Consider the following 26,535-nt stretch of genomic DNA (forward strand, 5'->3'; position numbering starts at 1 on the left):
GATGAGGCCCAGGTGGCAGAAGAGAAAGCAATATCAAAGTCACTGCAATTTAGAAGCCCAAACAATGAGAAGTTGTGGGTAGGGTAAGAGGTCATTTTTTTTTTTTAAGGAAATAATGTTTACTGAGCATCCATCACTTGCTACTTTACATTCAAGTTCTTAATCTTCCAACAACCATCTTTGAGATTGACATTATCATTATTACTGTTTTCATTACTATTATTAATAAAAGTCTCTCAGGCTGCTGGTTATGCCTGTAATGGAAATATTGAGAATCACAGGTCACAGACTTCTGGGAATGTGAGGGAAATGATGAAGAGGATAGGTGGTAGTGTTGAGAAAAAAAGAGAGAGAATGGTAAAAGAGAAAGCTTTTTCTCACAAAGAAAAAGTGAGATGATGACCTAGAAGAGACTATGAGTTGCTGGGCAGCTTGTGAGGCAGGGTAGAAAGAGCAGCCTCCATGAGAGGAAATATCCGGAGAAAGATGTGAAGGACTCTGTTTTCTGTGGAGAGCTACTGATAGAGGTGGAGGTGGTTTCTAAGAAATATAGTTTGTTAATGAGCTTGAGTCAATCATTCTGCATTGTATATGTTGTAGTATCACTGTATACCATAAATACAATTATAATTTGTCAATATCCAATAAGAAAATTTTGAAAAATAAACACTTTAACAAAACAGAAGAAAAAAAGAAATATAATTCCAGAGAGCCAAAAGCAAAGAGTTGGGAGGAAAGAACACAGGGAAAAGAAGAATCAGGCTAGAGGAAGAAAAAAAACAGTGAGAGAAGTCATGCACACTACGATGGTGCCTAAGGACATGGGAATGATGGAGGAATGGGATCTCCACTCAGCACTACCCATCCACCCCCAAACCACAGGGACAGGCACTTTATGCTAAGGAAGGCCTTTGTCTTTCAGAAAAATAGGGCTCCTAGGATGGGAGACATATATAAGAAAGCTGTCTTATCATCTTAAGGGTCAAAACTCCCAAGCCATTTATTTCTGGAAAATTCTGAGAGTCTTTCACAGAACAGAAGCCTCAAACTTTCAGCTTTCTTGGTTTACAGGGAAATAATCTTCCCACCCCCCACTCCAGTTCCATTCCCCTTCCTCAAAGCTTTTAGTCCAAGCTTGGGACCAAAGGTAGAGCCAGCCCTAGAAGAACTTCCGATTTTTCTCTCCATGTTCATCATTCCGTAGTGAACAGCAGATGGTAGCAAAGAGCTGAGAAAGGTAATAAACCCTCAAAATAGTTCCAGGCCAGCCAAATAGGCGAGAAGGCCCATCAAGTTCTAGGGGATGGTGAATGCGCCCACCCAGGGCCTGGAGTCAAAGATCATCTGGGTGAGATCATTACACGTCCTGCAAGCTGAATCCTCACTGAGCTAGGGTGTCAAAGGGATATTAGCAGTAAAACAACGTATCATCTCTCACGTCATAGCCCTACTACTTCTTGCCTCACCTATTAGGGACCTAGGCTACCAACAGGAAATGCTCTAAGATGACACAATTATCTTCTCAGAAATGGTGAAGAAGAAGGGAAGGTGAACTAGGCTTTGGAATGATTCTGCTCTCACACTACCCTCTGCAGTGCTTACTGGGCTGTATGACAATTGCCTATCTTCTGCCACAGACAGGGACTCCTTTTGGAAGGACCATCTCTCTCTGATTCATCTCTGATTTCCTACTACAAATGCCTGGCACATAGTAAATGTTCAAAAATATGTATTGAGTGAATCAGGGCAAGAGGTGGGGGAGACTCCCAGCCTGATGTGGTTAGGACTCAGACATTTAGCCTTTCAGACAGCATACTGTATGAGAAACAGCCCTGGTCTAGGAAGGAATTTAAGCTGGGCTTTGAACCCTGGCTCTGTTGCTTATGGCTGTGGGCAAAGTGCCTAATGTTTCTGGACCTTTATTTTCTCCTCTGTAGAAGGTTGATCCTTCATCCGGCTATCTCTGATAGGAAAATACACAAAGCATGCCTGTCACCCAACAAACACTCAATAAAAGGTAGTCACTGATCCAGGCATGGGGATGCACACCAATAATTCCAGCTAGTCAGGAAGTTGAGACCAGAGAATCCTGTGTTCAAGGTCAACCTGGGCAAAGTCTCAAAAAAAATTGCCACTGATATTTTTTGTGCATATTATTCCTGGTGCTACAGCTTCTTCTCAGGGCCAGGTATTGGGGGTGGGGGAAGAATCACTAGAAGTAGTAAGCAAACTGGAATTAAGATTCGGAATCTATGCTTCGGCAGCTCAGTTCCCTCAAACAACATAGCACCAGAACCAATAGAAAGCTGCAGAGGAGTCAGCCTAGTCCAGAGGGCGTAGCATTCCAGATTGTTCTTTTGGAGGGAAGAGGGAAGGCTACTTGATATTTTCCAAGTCAACCAGTCTAGCTCAGGTACCTGACAGCTTTTCATGCTTACCTGAGTATAAAGAGGTTTAACTAAAGCCATTTAAGTATTCGGGTACAGTCCCCACCACACAAATCAGAAGACAGGAACAATGAGGGTAGGGGTCTGGTTTCTAGGTTCAATTTAGAATCAGTTTATCTCTGAGACTTGACTATGATCAGGAGGCTGTTGCCTGTGTCACAGGGGACAGACCTGAGTAACAGCAAAAGGGTCACAGATATTGGAACTTCAGACTTTGCTTAAAGCTCAGAATGGAAACCAATGCTTTTAGAGCTAACTAAATGTAACTAAATGAAAGTGTTCTTTGGCAGTGTGAAACCCCAAGTGGCTATACAGCATAAAAGCAACCTCAAAGATTTAGACAAATGTATGGAAAGGAGGCCTAATTGATAGGAACCAGGAAATAGGAGACAAATCTCCTAACTACCAAGAAACATCAGAATCCAGTAGAACTTCCAGATCACCCTCCAGTGAGCTCAAGGGCCCAGGTAGCCTCATGCCATTTTTAGTGCAATAGAAATAAAATTCTTGCTGCCTGATGTAGGGACGGTGGGTCTTCCAGAAGAGTCCCAGCAATCAAGATAGAAAGACTAGTCATTAAGACTAAAAGACAATGTCTCCCAATTATAGGGCCTTTCAGGAAGGGAAGAACACTAAAAAAGATCAGCTTGGCCACAAAGGCCCAGGAAGTTCTCTTTCCTTTTGTCTACTACACAGTGGAGAGAGGGGAACATTTAAGGGGCAATATAAACAAAAACAGATCAGTTTCCTTTCCAGACTGTCTTTACCAGGTGGGTGGACTCTCCCTCTTGACCAAATGAAAAAAGTTTGCAATAGTTTATTTTACATGAAGGATTCTGTTAGTTTACCTGCCTCTTCCCTCGACCCCATAATCCCCCAGGCCCTCAAGGCCTCATCCCTTTCAGTATCTTCTTGGGTTCTGAGAGGATGGATGCAATGAGCAAGAACCTAAGATCCCTCTCCCGAGGGGACCAAGTGCTCCATTTCGTCCTTCCACTGTATACTTCACACAGAAGCAGGGGGCACACACAAGCACAAGAAAGTGACAAAGTATAGGGGGCACCATGCAAATCCAAGGCCACTGCCAAGAGCCCAAAGCCTAGGCCCTATGACAGGCAGTTAGCAGCACCATGCTCAACCCACGAAGGATATCTCTGAAAAGCCTCCAGACTCTTTGCAAGCCTCATCCATGCCCATCTCCCCAGTCCCCAGTATCTGCCATCAATCATGCTGAAGAAACCCAGCCAAGCAGCAGCTCAAGATGCTGATAGGCCCCCAAGAAGTAGTTGACTCCTCCAAATCCAAACAGAGGGAGAGGCAAGGTGTGGGGTGGCATAGGGGTGTTGTGTGCTGGCCTTACCTCCTTTCCAAAGCAGGTAGATGGGCACCACATAGAGCATGACATGCTGAATGTAGTAAATCTCCAATTCAAAAGGGAGCTGTGAGGACAAGATGGAGAGAAGCATTTCAGAACAGGAAGCACTTATTGCAGGGATTCTGAACTTGAATGCCCTTGCTCTTCAGGACCCACATTTTAGCAACCCCAGGCATTTCACCAATTCAGTTCTTTTCACGATTAAGAGAAAAATGATGAATATACTTCTGACCTAGAACAGAATCTTCCTAGGTGTATTTTATAGAGATGATACTTGAAAAGTACTTCACTAAAAAAAAATTTGGTTAAAAATTTAAGAAAGGCTGTATATAACATATCCACATGGAGAGTCATTGTGTATGTTATTTGTACGTTAAGGACTTGAGTGAACTCCACAGATAATAATCCAACTTAATATTTTTTCCTCCATTGTTTCTCAAATTTATTTAGCAAGTGACTTTAAAAAATAACACTTAGGATTCTGCAGAATATACTTGGAGAATCACAACCTTATGTCACTTCCTACTCCTGGCAAGTAGATGGTGAACTATTTAAAAGTTTATTTCTCATTTGACATGTAGAACATATGAAGGATTTATTATTCTCATTTTCCAAATTGAAAAATAAAAAAAAAAAAGATTGCTAAGTTTGTTCAGGTCTAGAACCAAGAATAACAAGTTTCCACTTTGCATACCCGGGTGTCAGTCGGTGTCAGTCAGGGCTTGACCTATTTTTAAAAAATATTTTTAGTTGTAGATGAACACAATACCTTTATTTTATTTTTTATGTGGTACTGAGGATCGAACCCAGTGCTTCACACATGCTAGACAAGTGCTGTACCACTGAGCTACAATCCCAGTCCTATTTTTATTCTGGCATAGTGTACTAAAAGAACATCCCCACTCTCCTGACATCCAACACACCCACGAACTCATCCTTTTTCCAATCCCCCTCAGAATGGAAGCTATGGATTACCAAAGCCAAGCATAGTTTCAACCTGGCATGGGGATCCTGCTTTTGAGTTTGGCAGTAGGCAGAAAATGGAAACATCTGGGTGGCTAACTTAATTTTGGGGAGAAAAAGAACTTCAGCAGCTGGTAACAGGCCTCACCTATGGGGCAGACTAACAGGTGTGTGAATGTGCAAACGGATACACATTGATCTCAAGGGCAGCTCAGAGAGACAAGGACATCCAAGGGAAGGTGTCAGCTGCCTCCCTGTTCCTTACAGGGCAAGCACAAAATCAAGACTGTGTTCTAATGAGAGGAGGCAGTTATAGGCCCCCCAGACACGAAGCCCAAATAAATCTGCAGTGTGCCAAGGTCTGAAACCAAAAGATGGCAAAGCTCCCAGAATGGGAGCTGGGACAACTGCAGACCCTGGGCACAGACAGTAGCTCTGGTTCTTGACAATCCATATAAATGGAGAATTTCCCAGGGATGCAAATGATGCTCATCGATTACTTTATATTCGCAGAGGGGAATGTAAAAGCCCAGAAATAGAGATAAGGTTCTGAGTGTCTCTGTAGAAGATGCTGGGATGGGTTATAGGATCTGACACTGGGCATTACTAGCACAAGGTAGGTCTGGAGGCCTGAGAGGCCCACATTTGGCTTTCAGTATGTTCAGGATGGCCCTACATTTTATGTGGGTACTGCCATATACTTTTCTTTTTTCCATATTTGAATTGGTATGGTACACTATGGTTATACATAATAGTGAGGTTTACTGTTATATTTTCATACATGCACACTGCTTTATACTTCTCAAATGTTTTCACATTCATGAGCTACTCACTTTCTCTTTGTTTGACATATAAGGAGCCTGAGGTACAAAAAGGTTAACTGACTCTTTGCTCAGGTCACCTAGAAAATAGTCAAGGAGGAAAAAGTCTTAAGAAGGCTCAGCCCTCTGGCTATAAACTAGAACCTTGAGCTTTCCCTGAAATGGGCTTGAAGTCAGGTTGCTGTCCCACTGTGGCAGCAGAGAACCAGGCCAAGGGCCTGTGGCCAATAGTGCCAGCACACTCTCAAGCAGTCCCCCTGCTGACATCTCCAATTCCAGTGATCAATTACTCATCTGGACTCAAAATGGTCACCTGCCCCTCCCTCCCTTAAAGACCTCCTAGAAAGCAAAATGTTCACCTGCATGTCCAGGGTTGTAGTTAAGTGCTGTGGCTCTAAGCTAGGACTTTGGAGTCTGTCAAATTTGTGTTCTAGACTTGGCTCTGCTACTTATCAGTCCTGTGGCCCAGGACAAGTCATACAATCTTTCTGCCCTAGGTTTGGCATCCGTGAAATGGAAATAAGTATGGTGTCACACAAGTAGTGTACAATTTTTAAACGTTTAAAAATACAACAAATGCTTATATAATCTCCATGTCAGGAACTCTTTGTAAACCGTTTACTTAAACTAATCATCATAAAAATTGCACTGTTCCCATTATCTCCATTTTAGAGATGTTAAACTGAGGCATGGAGAATTTAGATAACCTACTGAAGGACACACAACTCATTTGGTGATAGAGCCAGGATTCAAACTCAAGCAGTCTGCTCTAGAATTTGTAGTTTTAGCCAGTATATGGTCACTTGATATCTGTGGGGATTGGTTCCAGGAACTCCACAGACACCAAGATCTGCAAATGATCAAGTCCCTTGTGTAAAATGGCATTGTGTTCACATATAACCTACTTATATTCCCCTGTATATTTTAAATCATCTGTAGATTACTTACTTATAGATTACTTATAACATCTAATATATAGATAATATATAGGTTATATAAATAGCTGTTATACTGTATTCAGGGACTAATGACAACAAAAGTCTGTACCTCTTCATTAGAGATATCATTTTTTAAATATCCTCAATCCATGACTGGTTAAATATATGAATGGGAAATCTGCAGATGTGCAACCCAAGACTACAAGGGGCTGATTGTACTCTGCTTCCCCTGCTTGCTCCCCCCACAAAAGCCTGACACATAGGAAGGGTTGGATTGGGAGGAACGCTGTTATAATAACCAGATTGGTAACAGCAGTAGCAGCAGCAGCAGGAATAGCAGTATGACTACCGTATGTCCTTCCCTGTTCTTCCATATGGTAACTGGGCCCAGCACCTCCTTATTCAAATGATTCTCACCTTCATAGCCTGCTCTATCCACTGTTGCCCCAGCCCCACATCATACAGTGGCCAAGCTTGCCCTACAACACAGGCCTCACAGCTCCTGAGCCTCTTGTCACTGACCCACTGCACCTCTGTAGCCACCTTAGCCACAGACCTCAATTAGGGTGGCCGAGAGAGTGACCCCCCCCACCAGAGTTTCCTTCCTCTGATGGCTGCCTCACTCTTATTCCAAGAACTCCCTACCTTGGAGACAGGGAGCACAAAGAGAGTTTAACTTGATATATATATATATGTGTGTGTATGTGTGTGTGTTTATATATATATATATATATATATATATATACACACATATATATGTATATATATCAAGTTAATATATATAATATATAAATAAGTAACTTGGTATATATATATATATATATACACACCATTATATATATGCCATATATTCTATATATGGTATATATGGTATATATGTTATATATGGTATATATATGGATGGTATATGGTATATATATGGTTTTATATATATGGAGATATATATATATATAAAACTTGGTGTATATATATATATATTATATATATAATTTGTTACAACTTTTCTGAGGAGCAGGGACTGTGATCATCCCCATTTGACAGATAAGAAACTAAGGCACAGAGAAGTTAAAGAACACCCAAGGAAGAAGCATTAGACATGGGGGATGAAGACAAGGGCACTGAGCAGTGGCCACTGAGTCCAGGCTGAGTTCCAGGAACTTTCTCATAGTCTCCCCAACCTTCTTTTTCCTACTTTACAAACAATATCTATGAAATGCCACACTTGCAGAAGAATTTTCACTTAGTTAATTCACTTGTAACCTAAAGATCTCACACTTAAGAACCCTAAATGTCCACAGTCTTATTCCTTTTCAGTTGGAGGAATCCCAGGGCTACAACCTACATGGATGCAATTGAAAGTCAAAGCAATAAAAATATTTTAAGCTACACAATCATTAACTTCTTTCTCACGTCCAAGTCAATATGGTTTTTAGAACTGAAACTACAGAGTGATAAGGTTAACCAGACCTCTGGAGTCAAACTGCCTACATGGGTACATGGACCCTGTCTGTGGCAAGATCCCCAACCTGCTTCCTCTCACCTCCCAACCTGGACTGGACAGTCACATGCACCACCATCCTCTGCCAGGGAGACTACCAATCCCACTGTCCTGCATCCTGTTTATTTCAGCCACCAAAAGTATCCCAAGAATCCCGGGTCACCTCCCAACACCTAAATTCAAATCCCTGTATGGCTCTATACATATCGTAGTCTGCCCCATCATCCATCCCTCCTCCAGTTCTCGAAATTCTTCTACACTATTTTCTGTAGTCCCTAGCCATCACTAGCAAAAATTTCCTATATCTTCAAACTTTTCTGTGAACAGTCCCTTTACCTTTTTGCTTTACCCAAAACTTAGCCCCCCTCCAATAGCCCTCGAGTGGTGGGTATTTTCCTCTAATACCTTCTTCTGTCACTTGTCAAGGAGGGCACCTCTCCACTTCTCACTGGAACTTCTAAATGTCTGTCTCCTCTAGACCATTCTCTCTGCCTTTTTTAAACCATTCCTCTGATATGAGACTACAGCACCTACCATTCCTCCCTATTAAAGTCACATATGGCCCCCTCTACAGTTATCAGAATTTGTCTCTTGCCTCCCTGTCACTTCTTCCCAACAGTCCCTGGTCAAAATCCCTGTGTTTTCAGTATTTGGTAATGCCCTGGCCCCTCCTTGCATTTCTTTCTGCTCAACCCAAGATCTTCTCTCCATGTTGCCTCATCCCTACTCCCTTGATCATACCTGTCATTATCAAGACCTGTGACTCCTCTGTAACCTGTATAATGCACTCCACTGTCCAACTCACTCCTCCTCATACCCCAGTTGACATTTTTTCAACTTCATCAAGACTTCAGTCTGTTGATCCTACCACCTCTCGAATGCCCCCACCAACCTCACGTCTCTACCTCTCTATTCACCCAGCACTGAGTTCAAGGTCCAGCCGCACTTCCTTCTGTACATTCTCAAACTCTCCTGACATTCTCTCCCTTTTTCCTGCTTGCCTTGCCAGACTGCATTCCTGATTAAACCCAACTCTCTGCCTTTGCATCCCTAACCCTATACAAGCAAGCATGGCTGGAGAAAAATATGAATAACTCCACACTGTTAACTCTTTGAATTCATCACAGCAAACTTTGAGCAGACTCCTAATGTTGCCCTATAATACAACTATGCTTTGAAGGCCATTCAGTCTCCTTTCTGCTAAGGAACTATTTCACACCTCCTCCCACTTGCCTCAAACCTTCCCCATCTTGCCTGTTTAACAGGGTGGTGGGGGAGAGGTGTGGGAAGAGGATTTGCATGAGCTTGCACCTCCAAGTCTCCCTGCTCCCTGCACCCATGCTCACAGCTGCTGGTTCTCCTGTCTCTATGCAGGACGCCCTGTGCTCTTAATCTTGCCATCCATGCAGTACATACCATCCTTCTCACCTACTCAAGGATGGTCACACCAGCAACTGACCCGTTCTTCACTAGCAAGAAAATAAGCATGCTGTGCTATCTTTCATCTAAAGAAACAAAAACTCTTGATTCTACTTTCTGCTCCAGCTACTACCTCCAATTCTCTGCTTCCCTTTATACTTTCGAGGAAAACTCCTCAAAAGACTTGTGTCTAACCCAGAACCCTTGGTAGCTCTCCTCTGAAATATTCTTCCACCCAAATTCTTCCAAATTTTCACTCTCATCATTTTACCCAAATTGTTTTGTTGAAGTTATCCACAAGTTCCATTTTATTAATTCTAATGGGCAACACACAGATGGCTTATGTCATGTCTTTGCATGAAATAGAAGTAGAATAAGTACATGCCCTTTTTCTGTCCAGACTCAAACCATGCCAGGGTGTCAGGGAGATCTGGGGCCCAATCACCCTCTTGTGCAGTTGATAATCTGTATAACTGGATATGCTAGTCATGGTCAATTTTCAAGCCACAACTTACTCATTTTACCAGCGGCATTTGATGGAGTTGATGATTCCTTCACCCTTAAAACATTTTCTGCACTAGGCTGCCATAGAGGACACTTCTCTCCCTTTATTCTGTCCCCGACTAAAAGGCTTTCATTCTCAATCTCCTTTGCTGGATCTTCCTTATGTTCCTCATCTCTAACTACTACAGGACCCCAGAACTAATTCTTTGGCTCTCTTCTCTATTTTCATTTATTAGGTAATCTGATCCAAATTCCTAGTTCTGACTCCCAAATAAATCTCTCCAGCATAGAGGTGGACTGCTGAGATTGAAATCTAGCTTCCTTTAATTGCTATGTAACTTTGGCAAATCACTTAATCTTGCTGTGTGTCAGCTGACTCATCTGTGAAATGGGAATGATAATAGTATCCACCTCATCCGCTTGTGGTGAAATTAGGTGAGATAATGCATATAGAGTTCTTGGTCCAGTGCTGACATATATATGAACTCAATAAACATTAGCTGTTACAATCATTATCCTCCACCTTGACATTAATCCTGCCAGTAACTAGTAGAGCTGGAATTTCAATCCCAGCCAGCAAGACTGAATACCAGGTCTCTCTGGGCCTAAAGCTGGAGTTTCGCTTAATCATTCTGCCTGAGAAAGAACCTTCAGCATACCTCAGATTGGTGGCACACGCCTGTAATTCCAGCAGTATGGAAGACTCAAGCAATAGGATCACAAATAAAAGTAAAAAGGACTGGGAATGTAACTCAGTGGTAAAGTATCCCTGGATTCAATCCCCTGTATCAGGTAAAAAACAGCTTCCAACAAGAGATGATGGCACTTGGGTCTGCTTTACAAGCCATAAGTCACAAATCTGTACATTTGGTGGGTGACTACCAGGGTACTTAGGCTTCCCAACCCAGTCCATTCTTTAGGTCCATCTCTAGGTCAGGGTTTCTCACTGGAATTCTCTTTGTTGCTCAAAGGAACAACAGTACCACTCAGTTAGGATGATCCTATCCTCATTCTCATCAAATAAGCAAGGAACAATTACTGAGGGACCACTGGGTGGTAGGTAACATGCTTGACTCTTGCAATGCAGCAATGATCATTTTGTATGATAGGGACCTCTGCCCTATAAAACTCCATAGTGAAGTAGAGAGGGCAAACAGATAAGAAATTAATATCAGTGCAGCAAAAGATCATGGGATGCTCTTTAGATTAAGTGTTAGCTTTGGTTTGAGTTTTCTTTCATGCGGATAGTGTACAGTTGTAGAGAGCTCCTGTTAGTAAATGTATACATGGGATACTACCAGAGACAGGAAAACCAGTTAGAAACTAGTGATGGGAATGTTTAAATAAAGCCTAAGGCAGAGGGAATAAGAAAAGAGAGGATGGGCAGATTTGGGAGAAGTTCAGGAAGCTGAATCACCAGGTGTAATGAACTGAATGGATAGGGAGTTATACAGAAAAAGAAAAGGAAAGAAAAAGATGACTCACGTGCTGATGGCTTAGGTAGTTGCTAGGATGTTGGGGCTTCTCCCTAACTTGGGACCTACAGTCAAAGGTAAAGACTGGATGGAGAAGGTGGGGTACAAGAAAAGAGGCTAGGATGATGTCAAATTTGTGGTGCCTCTGGGACAGCCTGGCAGAGATGCTGATAATTCAGTGGAGATGTGGGCCTGGATTGCAAGAGTATTGGCAAGGATAAGAAGAGATGAAAGTGAGGCAAATAAAACACACATACAACTATATGTTACAAAACAGACGCATGCCCAATGTACATCAGAAAACACAAACGTGTCAGTTTAAAAGGATGAGATTTGGAAATGCTAATACTTCCTTTAAATGTGCTAATGGAACATCTTATGCACTCTATTTTGCAGACCCTGGTCCTCTATAATCTTTTGAGGAGAGAGTGGGTAGAGAGAGAAAGAAGCCATAACTAAAGGGTAGTAGCAATACAGGGAAGTAACTGTTAAGAATGGGAGAAATCTGCCAGGCACAGTAGCACACACCTGTAATCTCAGTGGCTCAGGAGGCTGAGGAAGGAGGATTGTGAGTTCAGTCAGCCTCAGCAATGTAGAGACACCCAGTCTCAAAATAAAAAATTTAAAAAAAGCTAAAAGAGCTGGGAGTGTGGTTCAGTGCTTAAGTACCCTGGGTTAAATCCCTGGTACCAAAAAATAAAAGAATGGGAGAAATCTGAACATAATTTATAGATTGAGGGAAGGAGCCAGTAGACAGGGAGAAAGTGAAGAAGCAAGAGAAGCAGGATGTCAGTAGATGGCAAGAGGAAAGGAAGCAGTCAAAAGGGGGCAGAATCTGAAGCACAGATGGAAAGGCTAGCCTTTGGCTCCCTGGAGATAAGGAGAGAAGGACAGGCTGAAGTGAGAACACCTGTATGAACGAGGGACTCATGCTATAAGTTGAGGGAGCTCTCACCATATCCCAGGAGACTTGACATTACCAGAAGTGTCCATGGCTAATGATGAGTGAGGGTATATAGTCACATAGAGAGGACGCTGGTCTCAGCTTAGCTCTGGACTATAGCTTCTCAAAATAAGTCAGCAGTGAAAAAAGATAATCCATTTCCCTTAGTGGGGAAAGGATACAACCCACAGTTAAAACTGCTCTTGGTGATGTTCCTTCCAATAAAGTTTGGCTCTGGAACAGCTTATCTTCATTAACTGACCACAGTCTTAAACTGTAGCCTATTACTGCCCCAAACTCCCTGGGACTAAATACTGCTTCTTAGAGAATCTACAAAAGGAACATCTACAACCTAAACGACCATCACTATAGGACTAGTTAAATAAACCCCTATACATTTGTAGAACAGAATACCATGTTGCCATTAAAAAACAAAACATTACCAACAGGAAATATTCTGGCAAATATAGAATGTGGGGCATTCTATAAAACAACTCTACAAAACAATCAAAACTCCAATAGTCCAGGTGTGGTGGTGCACACACGTGATCCCAGGGACCCAGGAGGCTGAGGCAAGAGGATCACAAGTGAGGCTCTAAACAATTTAACAAGACCCTATCTCAAAATAAAACATAAAAAGGGCTGGGAGTATGCCTCAGTGGATAAGCACCCCTGGGTTCAGTCCCCTGTACCAAAAATAAAAACCCTTGAATATTGTAAATGAAGAAGGAAAAGGGAACTAGTTCTAGAGTAAAACAACAAAACTGAACAGGACAGTCAAAGCAATGCTTGAAACCAGATCATTATTTAGGAAAAAAAGGTACATAAAGAAGTTTTGGGGACAAGTAAGGAAATACGAATATAAACAAAGTAGACGGTATTACAGAATTAATTGATTTTTTTTCTGAAGGGTGAGAATAGTATGTTAACACAAAAGAATGTCCTTATTCTTGGGAACTATAGGCTGAAGCATATAGAACTGAACAGTTAACATACCTGCAGCTTTCTCTTCAATAATTTAGCAAACTTAGCAGAGATCTTCTTCGTAAGAGAATGTGAAAAGATGTTAATTTTTAATCCATCTAGAGGTTATATAGTTGTTCATTCTTATATTTCCATTTTTTAGTATGTTTGAATATTTGTATAATAAAATATTGCAAATCATTCCAAATTTAAATGACATAATCTGTATGAACTAATGTAACAAAACCCTGACACATACTACATGGCAATAAGAACAAGGTACATAATTTTTGGAGAACAACTTGTCAGTATTTATCAATATTTTTGAATGCCCATTTACTTTGACTTAGCAATTTCACTTCTAGGAATTTACATTAGAACAAAATTACTGTGCACATGCACCAAGATGAATGGATAAAATGTTCACTGCAGCATTATTTGTGAACAAAAAAATAATAAAGTGTCCTAAATGGTCATCAGTGAGACAGTCACCAAAAAATGCTCTAGTTGGGTGAGGTGGTACACACCTTTAATCTCAGTGGCTAGGGAGACTGAGGCAGGAGGATCAAAAGTTCATAGCCAGCCTGAGCAACTTAGTGAGACCCTGTCTCAAATTACAAAATAAAAAGTGCTAGGGATATGGCTTAGTGGTTAAGTGGCCTTGTACCAAAAAAATAAAAGAATACTCTAGAAAAAATGAACTGGGGGCGGGTATGAAAAATGGTGGACTGAGACAGACATCATTACCCTATGTACATGTATGATTACATGAATGGTATGAATCTATATCATGCACAACCTTAGAAACAAAAAGATGTACCCCATTTGTGTACAATGAATCAAAATGAAGTCTGTAAAAATAAAAAAACAATAATTAAAGAAAAAATGAACTACCCAACTCTATATTTTAAAAGGAGGTACTACCATTTCTAGTTAAAAGAGAATGACTCTATACTGCATAAAGCACAATTCTTTTTGTAAAAGAAAAAGGAGAACTCTGTATACTTTTAGATGTATGCAAATGCATAGGAAAAGAACTGGGGCGCAATTTACCAAAACTGGGGAGGAGAAAGAGAATCAGCAAGAGGTTGAGAAAGGGGGTACTTTAACTTTGAAATTCATACACTTTTATAGCTGAATTTTCGTAACAAATGAATCTAAGCATTCATTAATCATGCTAAAATATTTTAAAAGATTTTAAAAAAAATTCCAAAGAGGGATATATCATACTGCTAATAGCAATTGTTTGTCCAGACAGTAGAAGAAATAAATTTTATGTTATATTCTTTTTATCTCTGTATTATAGAAATCTTTATATAAGGGGATACATTAAGCTGTTAGTGAAAAGTAGTGCTAATTTCTTCCTGTTTTTCAGAACCCACTCTTAGAGTATCTGAACATGTTAAGAAAATAACATGTGAAAGGGGTTCATAGAAACCCAAATCCCATATTCTCACTGTATCTGCCCTCATATATTTGCACCTGTCCAGTCACGATAAACACCCACAGCCCTCCCTTATAAGGCACATAGTATTGTACCTTATTCCATCCTGTGATGTGATAAGAAGGAGAGGTGAGGGACTGGGGATGGGACCACTTGTTCATTTGGAGAAAACCCTATCAGGGCTTCTTTGGCCTTCCTCCCTGTGCACAGTGCCCTTTGGAGAGTGAGGACCAGAGTTGTGATTGTCTGATGACCCCTAACATCAAACAAAATGTTTTGAGTCCATGAAAGATGTCATTTGCTCTTGTGGCACAGCTATTTGAGCAAGCATACTTCCTGGTGTAAAACCTATAGCCGCCCAGACCTGCCTGTCTTGTTCAGACAAGCTCACAGAACTTGTATGCAATGGCAATTTCAGGTCTATTGGCCACAGATGTTCTCAAGGCTGTTTCTTTTCCCTTCTCTTCCTTTGAGATGCTAGGGATTGAACCTAGGGTCTCATACACACTAGGCAAGCACTGTACCACTGAGCTATATCTCTAGCCCTTAGCTTTTTATGGTTTTGAACTAAGATGAAAATGAAACCTCCAAGCTCCTCCCTCCCACCTTTAACTGACTTAGAAGTTGCTGCCTGTCCTGGGAAAACCACCAATTGCTATTCTTTGGTATTGTTGCTAGGATCAAACAGTCAACTCTGGAAAAGCAGGAAAAGAACGTCTGGTGTTTTAATAATAATAGGAATAATAATAGGGATAGCAGTTAATATGTGATTGTTTCTAGGGGATATATTTTAATCCTCTGCTGCATTTCCCTGGGTTTTAATGATAAAGAAGGGTGATTAACCTAATGATGGTTATAATGACTAATGCTTACAGACTCTAATGGGTCTAATTGTCTCCCCCAAAATTCAATCTTGGTGCTAACCCCCACTACTTCAGAATGTGACTATATTTGGAGAGAGGACCTTAAAAGAGGTAAAGGTAAAATGAAGTTGTATTGGTACGCCCTAACTCAATGTGCAGTGTCCTTAAAAGAAGAAAATTTTAGGATACAGCGAGACACATGAAAGGCCATATGAAGATATTAAAAGAAGCATTTTGACAAGAAAGAGAGAGACTGAGAAGAAACTCACTCTTCTAACATCTTGATCTTAGACTTCTCCCTACAAAACCATGAGAATAAATTTCTCTAGATTAAGCCACACAGTCTGTGTAACAAGGTATTCGTTACAGCAGCCCTAGTCAACTAATATACTGGCCTATTGTATATGGCAAGCAAAGTCCTGTTCTAAATGCTTTACAACTAGTAGCTCTTTATTTTTTTATTATTTATTTATTTTGATTCTAGGGTTTGAACACAGGGGTGTTTTACCACTGAACTACATTCCCAGCCCTTTTATTTTCTATTTTGAGATCAGGTCTTCCTAAGTTGCTGAGGCTCGCTTCAAACTTGTGATCCTCCTGCCTCAAACTCCCAAGTCTCTAGAATCACAGGTGTATGCCACCACACCTGGCAGGCAGCTCCTTTTTGTTACTTTCAATTTTAAGATGAAGAATTTGAGGCACAGAGAAGTTTTTGTTTGTCTATCTGTTTTGTTAGAGCAAAATACTGGAAATAGTCCATTTCGAGAATGGAGAAAATCATTGTGGCCTATTTACAAGATAGAATATTATGCAGCAGTGAAAATGTAACTAGAAATCTATGCATTCAATTTTAGGAATTAATCATACTAATATAATGTTGCATAAAACAAGAAAGTCTCAGAAGGTGACATAGAAATAAACCCCTTTTTATAAGGATCAACAATTAAAACTAAATAATATCCTATTTAGGACTGTATGTATCCATAACTATGTATCTGTGCATATGAAACAAAACTGTTTTTTGAAAAATCAAAGTAATAATAGCCAAAATTCAGACTAGCTGTTCTCTTGGGATGGGTAGGGAAGAAGGGAACAGGATTGAGGAGCAGCAATTAGGCAGATACTTTATTATCAATGTGGCTAGTTCTTAGATTGTGTTCAGCCATTTGTTATATTATTCATAAATAAATAAATGCACACACAAACTTAAATGAGACCATGCATAGACAATGGTGGAATAAGTTATAAATCAAGGATTCTAAAATGATTATCCCAATTATGTGTACCTACCTTTGTTCTTTTTAAATTGGATCTAATTTTTTTTTAATCAGTGCTGGGGATCAAACTCCATCAGGATTTGAACCTAAGAAATCTGACTCCAGAAACCCATGACTTTAAATGCTGTTGTTTGTTCCAAACATTAGCCTGATCCCCTGCTGGAAAAGAATTAGGGTCTACCATGAAACCTGAAGGCCTTACCCTACCTAGCTACCTACCCATCAAAGTGGACACAGGGGGCTCTGAATTCATTAAATCCAGACTTGCCACTTCTTCAGACTGAGCCAAAGATCATATCTGAGCAGAAGAAGGAGAGAATCTTTGTGTACACAAGAAAGTACTTCAGGACTTAGAAGTCCAGCCCTGAACTCACTGACATTTTATTCGAGGAGGGAAAGTCAATATTTGTATGGCTCTCTCCACAGAGCTCAGAGGAAACGCTAATGAAAGATGGTTCAAAAGGCCTACAGAGGAACCAGGGCAGCTGCAAGTCAAAAGATAATCAGCTTGTGTGTGGAGCCCAAAGTGTTCACAGACTGACCTGGGCTGGGCTGGTATTCTGGCTTAGGCAGTGGGATAGAGGGCTCAAGGAGGGCCTTTCCCATCACTAACAGGACCAAGGCAGCATTGTCCCCTGCCCTGGGTCATGGATTTCATCCTGACATCTAAGCCATGTAGAGCAGGGAAGTAGGAGAGGAAAGGCACTCAACTCCCAATTCCTCTTCAGCCCAGGAAGTCTGTGGTAGCCTCCTTCCATATTTTAATGCCTTCAAAGGACTTGAGCATCAGATGACCTGAAATAAAGGCCAGCCTCACACTAGTACTACAGTGAAGGCAAGGAAAAAAGCCTCTGAGAGTTGGCTCTCAGCCCAGTCAAAACAGCTCAAGGGCACTCAACCTACCCCACAGCCAGCCAAGCAGGGAGTCTGGTTAATCTTCTACTCCCCAGGGGAGCTCTGCTTAAAGGCAGCCAGTGGGCCAGGCGGTCATTCCTGAGGCTTACCTCCAACACCCCCTCCCCCACCACCACTAGTCTCCTGTTAGCTTCTGTTAGGAGGTGAGGCCAGGTTCATGAATCTCTAAATCAAGGAAGGCAAATTTCACATATCCCCCTTGAGGCCACCAGAGATGAATGGTACTTGACCTGTACATCCTGGCACAAGTCATCGTTATTCACTTCTCCTTCTACTTGGATTCGTTTCTTCTCTTCTGTTGTTTTAACTCTCCCATTCTCTATCTCTTCCCATGCTCAAACCCTGATCCCAGATTCTCCATCAGCACTAAAATATGGCAAGTTTAGCCCTGTGGTAGTTCTTGGCTAAAGGAAAACATAAAGAATTCACAGAATTTTTGTTTGTATTAGAGATTTTTAAGAGAATCTTCTTTGGACCAATTAGGAGGGGACCCAGCAATCTGTATTTTTAAAAAATAATGGTGATTGAATCCAGGGGTGCTTACCATTGAGTCACATCCCCAGCCCTTTTTATGTTTTACTTTGAGACATGGTCTTGCTAAGTTGATTAGGGCCTCCCTAAGTTGCTGAGGCTGGCTTTGAACTTGTGATCCTCCTGCCTCAGCCTCCTGGGTCACTGGGATTACATGCATGTACCACTGCATCCAGGTAGCAATCTGTATTTCAGTAAAGCTCCCTAAGGATATTCAGGTACAGGAGTGTCAATCCATACTTGGAGAAGTACTATAGTACGGTAGTTTCCAAATCTCTAAGTGATAGAGAATATTCTCACAAAGAAATGGAAAAAAGCTCCCCAGGAAAATATATTGAGGATGTTAACATAATTAATGTTCAAAACAACAAAAAGATAACCATAATAATAAGTGATGGTACATATCACTCCTCTGCCAAGCATTGGTCTAAGTAGTTGCTATTTACTAACTCATTCTTAAAAGAACTTCATAAGATAGATTCTACAATCCCCCCTTTTACTCCTGAGGAAACTGAGAGACAGAGAGGTTAAGTAACTGGCCAAGGTTTCTTACAGAGACAGGATATAAACCAGGCAATCTGGCTCAAGTCAATATTCTTAACCACTGACCTACACTACGTCAATGTACACACAGGCCCTTTATGGTATAGAGGGAACACTTGACTTTAAAACCTGATTTACAAATGACTCAAATACATGATTAGTTTGACCTCCTGCTATTGAGATATTCTTTCTCTTTCACCCCTATCAAGTGTGTGCTAATATGGAATATTCTAATTATATTGCCATGGGAACAAATCCGCACTTGAATCTATCTCCATGAACCCCTAGATACCAACCAATTCATTCAACAAGTATTAACTGAGCACCTAGCACGTGCCAACTACAAACGACCAGTTTCAAGTGGTCCCTGCCTTCATGCACCTTGCAGTCTCAAATAAAACTCATTTCAAATGCTGACCTCTAAGATTTTGAAGGGCTCAGAAATCAACATATGGTTTAATTCAGAGTTCCAAAGACTCAAGGTCACTACTATTAATGTTTTCTTAGCAACATGACAGGTTAAATGGGCTTTCTGGTATGTCACAGAACTTCATACAATACTAGATGCATACAACTTATTGAGAGCTGTTTAAGGAGAGCAATGACAACCGATGGATAGAATTAGAATGTCCTCCTGGCTACTCCTGAGAGTAAGGACACAGCTATAAATGGGTTGGAAAACAAGAGACAAGCATTCATTATTGATAAATCAAATGCTAGTTGTTAAAGATATCACCCACTGGAAAAGCCCTGAATAAAATATGTTTAATTGTTTTTAAAAAAATCTATGAACTATCAAGAGCTAGGGGTTGTAGCCAACTTGCCTAGCATGCAGGAAGCCCTGGGCTCAATCACCAGTACCACCGACAAATCAAAGAAACAAACATACAAAAAAAAAAAAAAAAACAACAAAGCCTATGAATTATCAACTATGCAAGAAATTTGCTGACCAGAGACTATGAAATGGGAACCCAGAGAAACAAGTTAGGTGCTACATCAACCAGTATGCACCAAATGATTTGCTAAGGCAACTGAACTTAAGCTTGGATTTTTGATAGCCTAGAAAAAGGAAGTCAAAACCCAAGATTTCCAGAGTCTAATAGAAGATGACCTTTACAAAAGTGGGACCCAGTAAAGCTACTCCTCAGTGTAAAGGTGTACTAGAAATACAAATTGCCTCTGTACCTAGAGGGTAAAGGAAAATGCATTCTTGAATCTTCACATTGAGTTAGGGTAGTGGAGAGGGACCTCAATATCTCTGCTAAAAACATAGAACCACAAGCCAGTGTTCATACAAATTTGAAATCTGAATCTGCACCTCTTGGTTAATTCAACAACCTTACATTGAGAATTTCATTTAGCATGACTCCAGACTGGCGGCCCTCAAATACCTAGCAAGAACAAAGACGTATAAATACTTTCTAGAAGAATTCAAGACTCAAATTATTAAAAAAAAAAAACAAGGAAAATAAGCAACTTTAGTAAAAACAATATTTATAACAAAACCTAAACAAACAAGAAAACAAGCCAAGAATCATAAAAACAGTACTTTGAAGACTTCAAATAATACAATTATTACTTATAGGCTATGTTTAATGTTTGAAAAAATTACATAAAATTGAAATAAAAATTCAACTGCTGATTGGGCAAAAATAAAGAGATAATAACTAGATTGCAGAGCTGACGAAATTACTGAAAGTACAGTATGGAAGACAAAGAAGTGAAAAATATGAAAGAAAGATTAAGAGATAGGAAGACAGTAAGATGGACTAACAAATCTGTCATCCCAGAAGAACAGAATAGAGGCAACAGTTGAAAGTACAACAGCTAAGAATGTTTAGAAATATTATGAATGCACAGACTCAATAAGCTCAAAGAGGGGTTAGAGGTGTAGCTCAGTGGTACAGCACATGCTTAGCATGTTGGGTTAAATACCCAGCAGCAACAAAAAAAAACCTCAAAGACTCTCAAACAGAACAAAAATAAATAAATAAATATTGAAATGTATCGTAAAATTGTATAACACCACACACAAAGAGATCTTAAAAATGACCTGAAACAAAAAAGAGAGATACTTTTTCAAAAGAGTGAAATTTAAGACTGACCACTACCTTTCCAAAGCAGCAATGGAAAACAGGGTACAGTAAAAATATATCTCCACTGTGCATGGAGAAAAATAATTATGAACCTAGATTTTTAAAATCCAATGAAAATATCTCTGGAGAGTGAAGCAGGAATACAGGCATTTTTAGGCAAAGAACCACCAAGAGTTTGCCATTAGCAAACCATCACTACAGAGAATTCTGAAGGGTACACTTCTAGCAAGGGTAAAAGTAATGCCAGAAATAAAGCCTGAAATGCAATAAAAATAAAAAACATTAAATGCATCAGTTAGTTTTTCATTATTATAATAAAAGGCCTTAGACAGGCTGCTTTATAAAGAAAAGAGGTTTATTTTTCTCATGGTTCTGGAGGTGCAAGGTCTAAGAGCCTCATTTGGCAATGGCCTTCTTGCTGGCCAAGTCTAAAAGGAGCTCTGAGCATCACGTGGAAAGAGTCAGGGTGTGTGTTTATGTGCATCTGAATTTTATCTCTGTTCTTATAAACCCATCAAGACTCAATCATGGGCCTATGCTCTAATGGACTTATCTAACCCTAATCACTTCAAAGGCCCCACCTCTAAACACCACAGATTAAATTTCTACTTTCCTAATACCTCATGATGAGGATTAGATTTCAACCTGAAGCCTTGGGAGACAATCCCAAGCATATCCAATTGCTTAATAGCAGTGAACAAACAAAGTAATAAATATGTATGTAAATCTAAATAAACCTTTATTATAAAAATGTTAGTATATTTCGATATTTTAAAAAGAAAAGCTAAAATAATACCAAATGACACTGTAGACAACATGAGCACATAAATCGAGGGTGGTGAATTAAATATTATAGGGTGCACATATAAGAATGAGGTCATACCTCTACCTCATACTATATATATATTCCTAGAGATAAAAACTGTGTGTCAAAATGGATTAAAAAACATGTCTACCCAAAAACTTATTTATGAATGTTTAAAAATTGTATTACTCATAATAGCCTAAAAGTAGAAAAAAAATCAAAATGTCCATCAACTGATGAATGAATAAAGAAATAATATGGTATACCCATACAAATGAATACTATTAATAAATAAAAAGTAATAAAATACTAATAGATAATACAACACAGATGAACCTTAAAAACACGATGATATGTAAAAGAAGTCAGCCCTTGTAGGGCTAATGTTCCAGATATTTTCTCATGAGAGCTCTGGCCACCTCTTGGCCCCTGCTCCACCAGGAAAGCTGCCATCCCCTTGCTTAAGCCTGGAAATGGAAGAGGGCCCATCCTTTTAGCCCAGGTTACAGCTAACCTTTATCCAGCTTGGAGACTACAAAATGGCAGTTGCATATAGTGATTGTGGTATGAGGCACAAATAGCAGTGCCAAATTCTTTCAATAACGTAGATGACCTACAATTCAACCTTCTTTCTAATCAGTCATATCTTAAGACATCCACTCATGTGGAACATTGCATCCTGCTCCTACACACACACACACACACACACTCTCTCTCTCTCTCTCTCTCTCTCTCTCCATATTGCAGATCTCCCAAAGCCCTCCTCATGGATTCCCATGTTTCCAATATTTGTGTTTCACTGTGGGTCTCAGGAAAATGGATGTGAAGAGCAGTATTAATGTCTACTTGGAAAAGAATCCTAAAAGGCAAAAGCCATGTATAAGCCTCTTCAGCCAAAGCAAAGCATAGACTCAGGAGCAGATGTATAGATCGTGACTGGAGCCAACAGTCTGTAATTGCCCTAGGTTTGAGGTTTCCTTCTGCTTTGAAACTCACTGCCTTCAGTGGAGGGGTGAGGTGTGCTGTCTAGTGATCTGCTCAGGGTGAAGAGGCAGGATACCTCCACCCTTTAATCAGCCCTATCTGAATATTTGAGATAACCCCTAAAGGCAGTCTGTGAGCCCGGTCAGAAGCAGAAAGTAGCCAGGTAGCTTTTAGAAGATTCACTCTCTTCCCTTCTGCTCTATCCACGAACCAAATGGCTGCATGTTAAGTTGCTGCCATCTTAGAAAAATACACTTCTGGTTCAGATGAGCACATTCAGACTCTTAAACTCCCCTCCCCTGCCATTGCCATTTTAAGCCAACATAATTTACAATTCTCAGAAATGCCCGAGAAGCAGTGTATGCACTTCTGGTGCCAAGCCTGGCCGGTTTTACAGATTTTCATTTAGCAGGTGTCTGTTGCTAAATCAGTAGCAGCTGCTAATTGCTTTTCCTCCCTCGAACCCTCAGACAGAATGAAACATCTGGTGTTCTCTCACTTCGGGTTAAAATCAGATACCTTATCATTTCTCCTCTGGGTTTCATTTTTATTAAAACGCTTTCAGCTGATGCCTGGAACAGGCCATTTCAGAGCAAGGAGAATTTCTAAGGACAACAGAACAGAGGGAGACTGCTTCATTCCCCCAGACTCAATGCCAGATGCAGGGCTGCTTATGCTATTCCCTGTATTGCAGGGAACCTGGGGCTTCATCTCCTGAGCCAGGACTGAGGCCCCCAGCCCTTCCATTATATTGCCCTTTCCTGGCCTATGTAGCTTCTAGCATTTTCAACCCCAACCTAACCAACACTTCTCTCCTCCAGGGGAGGAGGAGAGCCTTTCCCAACATTCACTTTCTTCTATCAGCATGACCAGGAACCTCAAGGGGAATAAAACAATACACAGTGAGGAGAAATTACAGGGACCTCATCATTTCTACCTCCACTTCCCAATTGATACCAGTGCTCACTTGTAGCTTTTTGAGACACTTTGAAGAATTTTTGCCAAAAATGTTATTTTTAAAAAGGAGGGTTGGGGTTGTAGCTCAGTGGTAGAGCACTTGCCTAGCACATGTAAGGCACTGGGTTCAATCCTCAGCACCACATAAAAATAAATAAAAAAAGGTATTGTGTCCATCTACAATTAAAATTTTTTAAATGAAAAAAAAAGTCCTTTCGCTGGGCTCCAAATCTGCCTCCTACTTCTAAGTAAAAATCATTCATTAGTAACTTATACTACACCTGTATAGTAATTCAAATGTTTTTAGTTCTTTTTTTAAAGTGCATTACAGCTATACATAATTGCTTTATTTCAGTCCATAGCATTACCCTCTCCCTGATCTCCTTGCTCTAGTCTATTGGTCTTCCTTCTATCCGTTTATTTTAAATTGGTGGATTAACCATGCTGAGAGAGGTGGCACACACCTGTAATCCTAGCAATTCGGGCGACTGAGGCAGGAGAATTGCAAGTTCAAAGCCAACCTCAGCAACTTTGCAATGCCTTAAGCAACTTGGTAAGACCCTGTCTCAAAATTTTAAAAAGGGCTGAGGATGTGGCTCAGTGATGCACCTATGGGATACTGGGTTTAATCCCCAGTACCAAAAAAATAAAATAAATAAAATTTAAAAATTGGTGCATTATAGTTATCCATAAAAGTGAAATTCATTGATATACATGTACATAGCATAATTTGGCCAATTTCATTCCACAAATCCTCCCCTTTCCCATTCCTTCTCCCCTCACCTGAATGCCCTTCCTCTACTCTTGGTGTTAATAAATAATCTTAGTTAATCTTTACTGAGCATTTACAGTGTGTCAGGCATTATTATTATTTTTTTTAGATGTGATCCTGGTATTGTGATATATGTATCGTTACATTTTAGAGATATACAATAAAACATTAAAATTAAAGTGACATGAGATATCCTTCAAAATAATTCAGGAATGGGTATTTGAGTTGGGGAGTCAGGTTTGAGGTAGAATGAGTTGTAATGATTAAGCAAACAATGGGCCATGAATTGACAATTAATGAAACCAAGTGATGGAAGCATTTTAGTACATTTTCTGTGCTTTTGCATATATTTATAATTTTTATAGTATAAAGGCTTAAAATGCAAAGTAATGATAAGGACACAGAAATGTTAAATACTCCAACTATATCATTACATGCTGTATACATGCAGTGAAATGTGTACCTGAAATATCTATGACTATGTGTTAATCAAAAAAAATTTTAAATGTGAGATGGAAATGTTAACTACCCTGATTTGATCATCACACACTATATACGTATAATCAAATTATCACACTGTACTCCCTAAATTGGTATAATTATCCCATTTGGCACTCAGGTGGCAGGGAAAGTAGAAAGAGCACTGGTCTGGGAGTCGGAAGCTCTGAATGCTAATCTGACGTCTGTCACTTGCTGGCTATACAATCTGTTATGGTTTGGATAAATGTCCCCAAAAAGCTCATATGTTGAAGGCTTAGTCACCAACCTATGCCATTACTGGGAGGGGGTGGAACCTTTAGGAGGTGGGACCTAGTGGAAGGCAGTTAGGTCATTGGGGGTGTGTCCTTTTAGGGGATATTGGGACTACAGTCCTTTCTTTCTCTTTTTCCTGGCTGCCATGAGGGGACCTCTGACATATGGTCCCCTTGCCATGATATATAGTGCTGCCAAAGACCTAAAGCAATGGGACCATGCACTGAAACCTCTGAAGCCAAGAGCAAACCTTTCTCAATTTAAGTTGATTATCTTGGGTATTTTGTCATACTCAATGGAAGGCTGACTAACACATGACATTAGGATAGTCATTCCCTCTTTCTCAACCTTACTATTGTGCTCATTTGGTCTTCCTTCAATCTCACTTTCCAGCCCTTCTTAAACTTTTAGATGCATACCAATCCCCAGGAGATCTTATTAAAGTGCAAACTCTCATTCTGTAGGTCTGAGATGGGACCTGAGATTCTGAATTACTAACAAGCCCCAGGGGAGGCCTGTGGCCCACACTTTGAATTGCAAGGACTCACTCAGGATATAGTGAGGAAGGTAGGGATGGTATCATGGCAAGAGAATATACTTTGAAAAAGAAACAGCTTCTAATTAATTTGTAAGTCTACTGCTCACTCGTTGAAGGCTGTGGATGAATTATTTAACATCTTTGGGCCTCAGTTTCCTCTCTCTATAAATGAGATTGCTTACATTTCAGGGTTGCTATGAGGATTACCTGAGCTAACAGAAGCAATGAATTTAGCTTAGTTCTGTGCACATGAGTAGACTCTCAGTACATGGTTACTATTATCACAAATGTGCCTTCTATTCCCTCCCCCTATTAAAAAATCCTAAAATTTCAAATACTCCAATGCCAAACCTGTTATATATGTTATTCTACCTACTCTTATAGACTGAATATGTCCTCCAAAGATTTGTATATTGAAGTATTAGGAGCTGGGGCCTTTGTGATATAATTAGGTTTTTAGATGAGCTCATGATAGGATTTGTTAGTTTGGATCCAGAATGTTCCCCAAAGATTCATGTATTAAAGACTTGGTCATCAGCCTATGCACTTTCAGGAAGTAGTAGAACCTTTAGGAAGTAAAGCCTAGTGGAAGGTCACTGGGGGACATGCCCTTGAAGATATCGGGACTGGAACCCCTTTGTTTCTCTCTCTCTGCTTCCTGGATGCCATGGGATGAACAGCCTTGCTCTGCCAGGTGCTTCCCCCCATGAT

The 26,535-nt window shown here is 40.3% G+C and overlaps 1 protein-coding gene across 7 annotated transcripts in view; it reads right to left on the minus strand.

Annotated features, from left to right (window-relative positions):
* Positions 1 to 26,535, minus strand: part of TMEM164 (transmembrane protein 164) — a 164,567-nt gene that overhangs the window by 33,770 nt on the left and 104,262 nt on the right. For all 7 annotated transcript variants that reach the window (XM_079124870.1, XM_079124869.1, XM_079124865.1 and 4 more), the window contains one exon: positions 3,808 to 3,886. In XM_079124870.1, the coding sequence (XP_078980996.1) occupies positions 3,808 to 3,886 (79 nt within the window). The remainder of the gene's footprint in view (positions 1 to 3,807; positions 3,887 to 26,535) is intronic.

Source organism: Sciurus vulgaris, assembly GCF_902686455.1.
Source record: "Sciurus vulgaris genome assembly, chromosome: X".
Taxonomy (NCBI): Eukaryota; Metazoa; Chordata; class Mammalia; order Rodentia; family Sciuridae; genus Sciurus; species Sciurus vulgaris.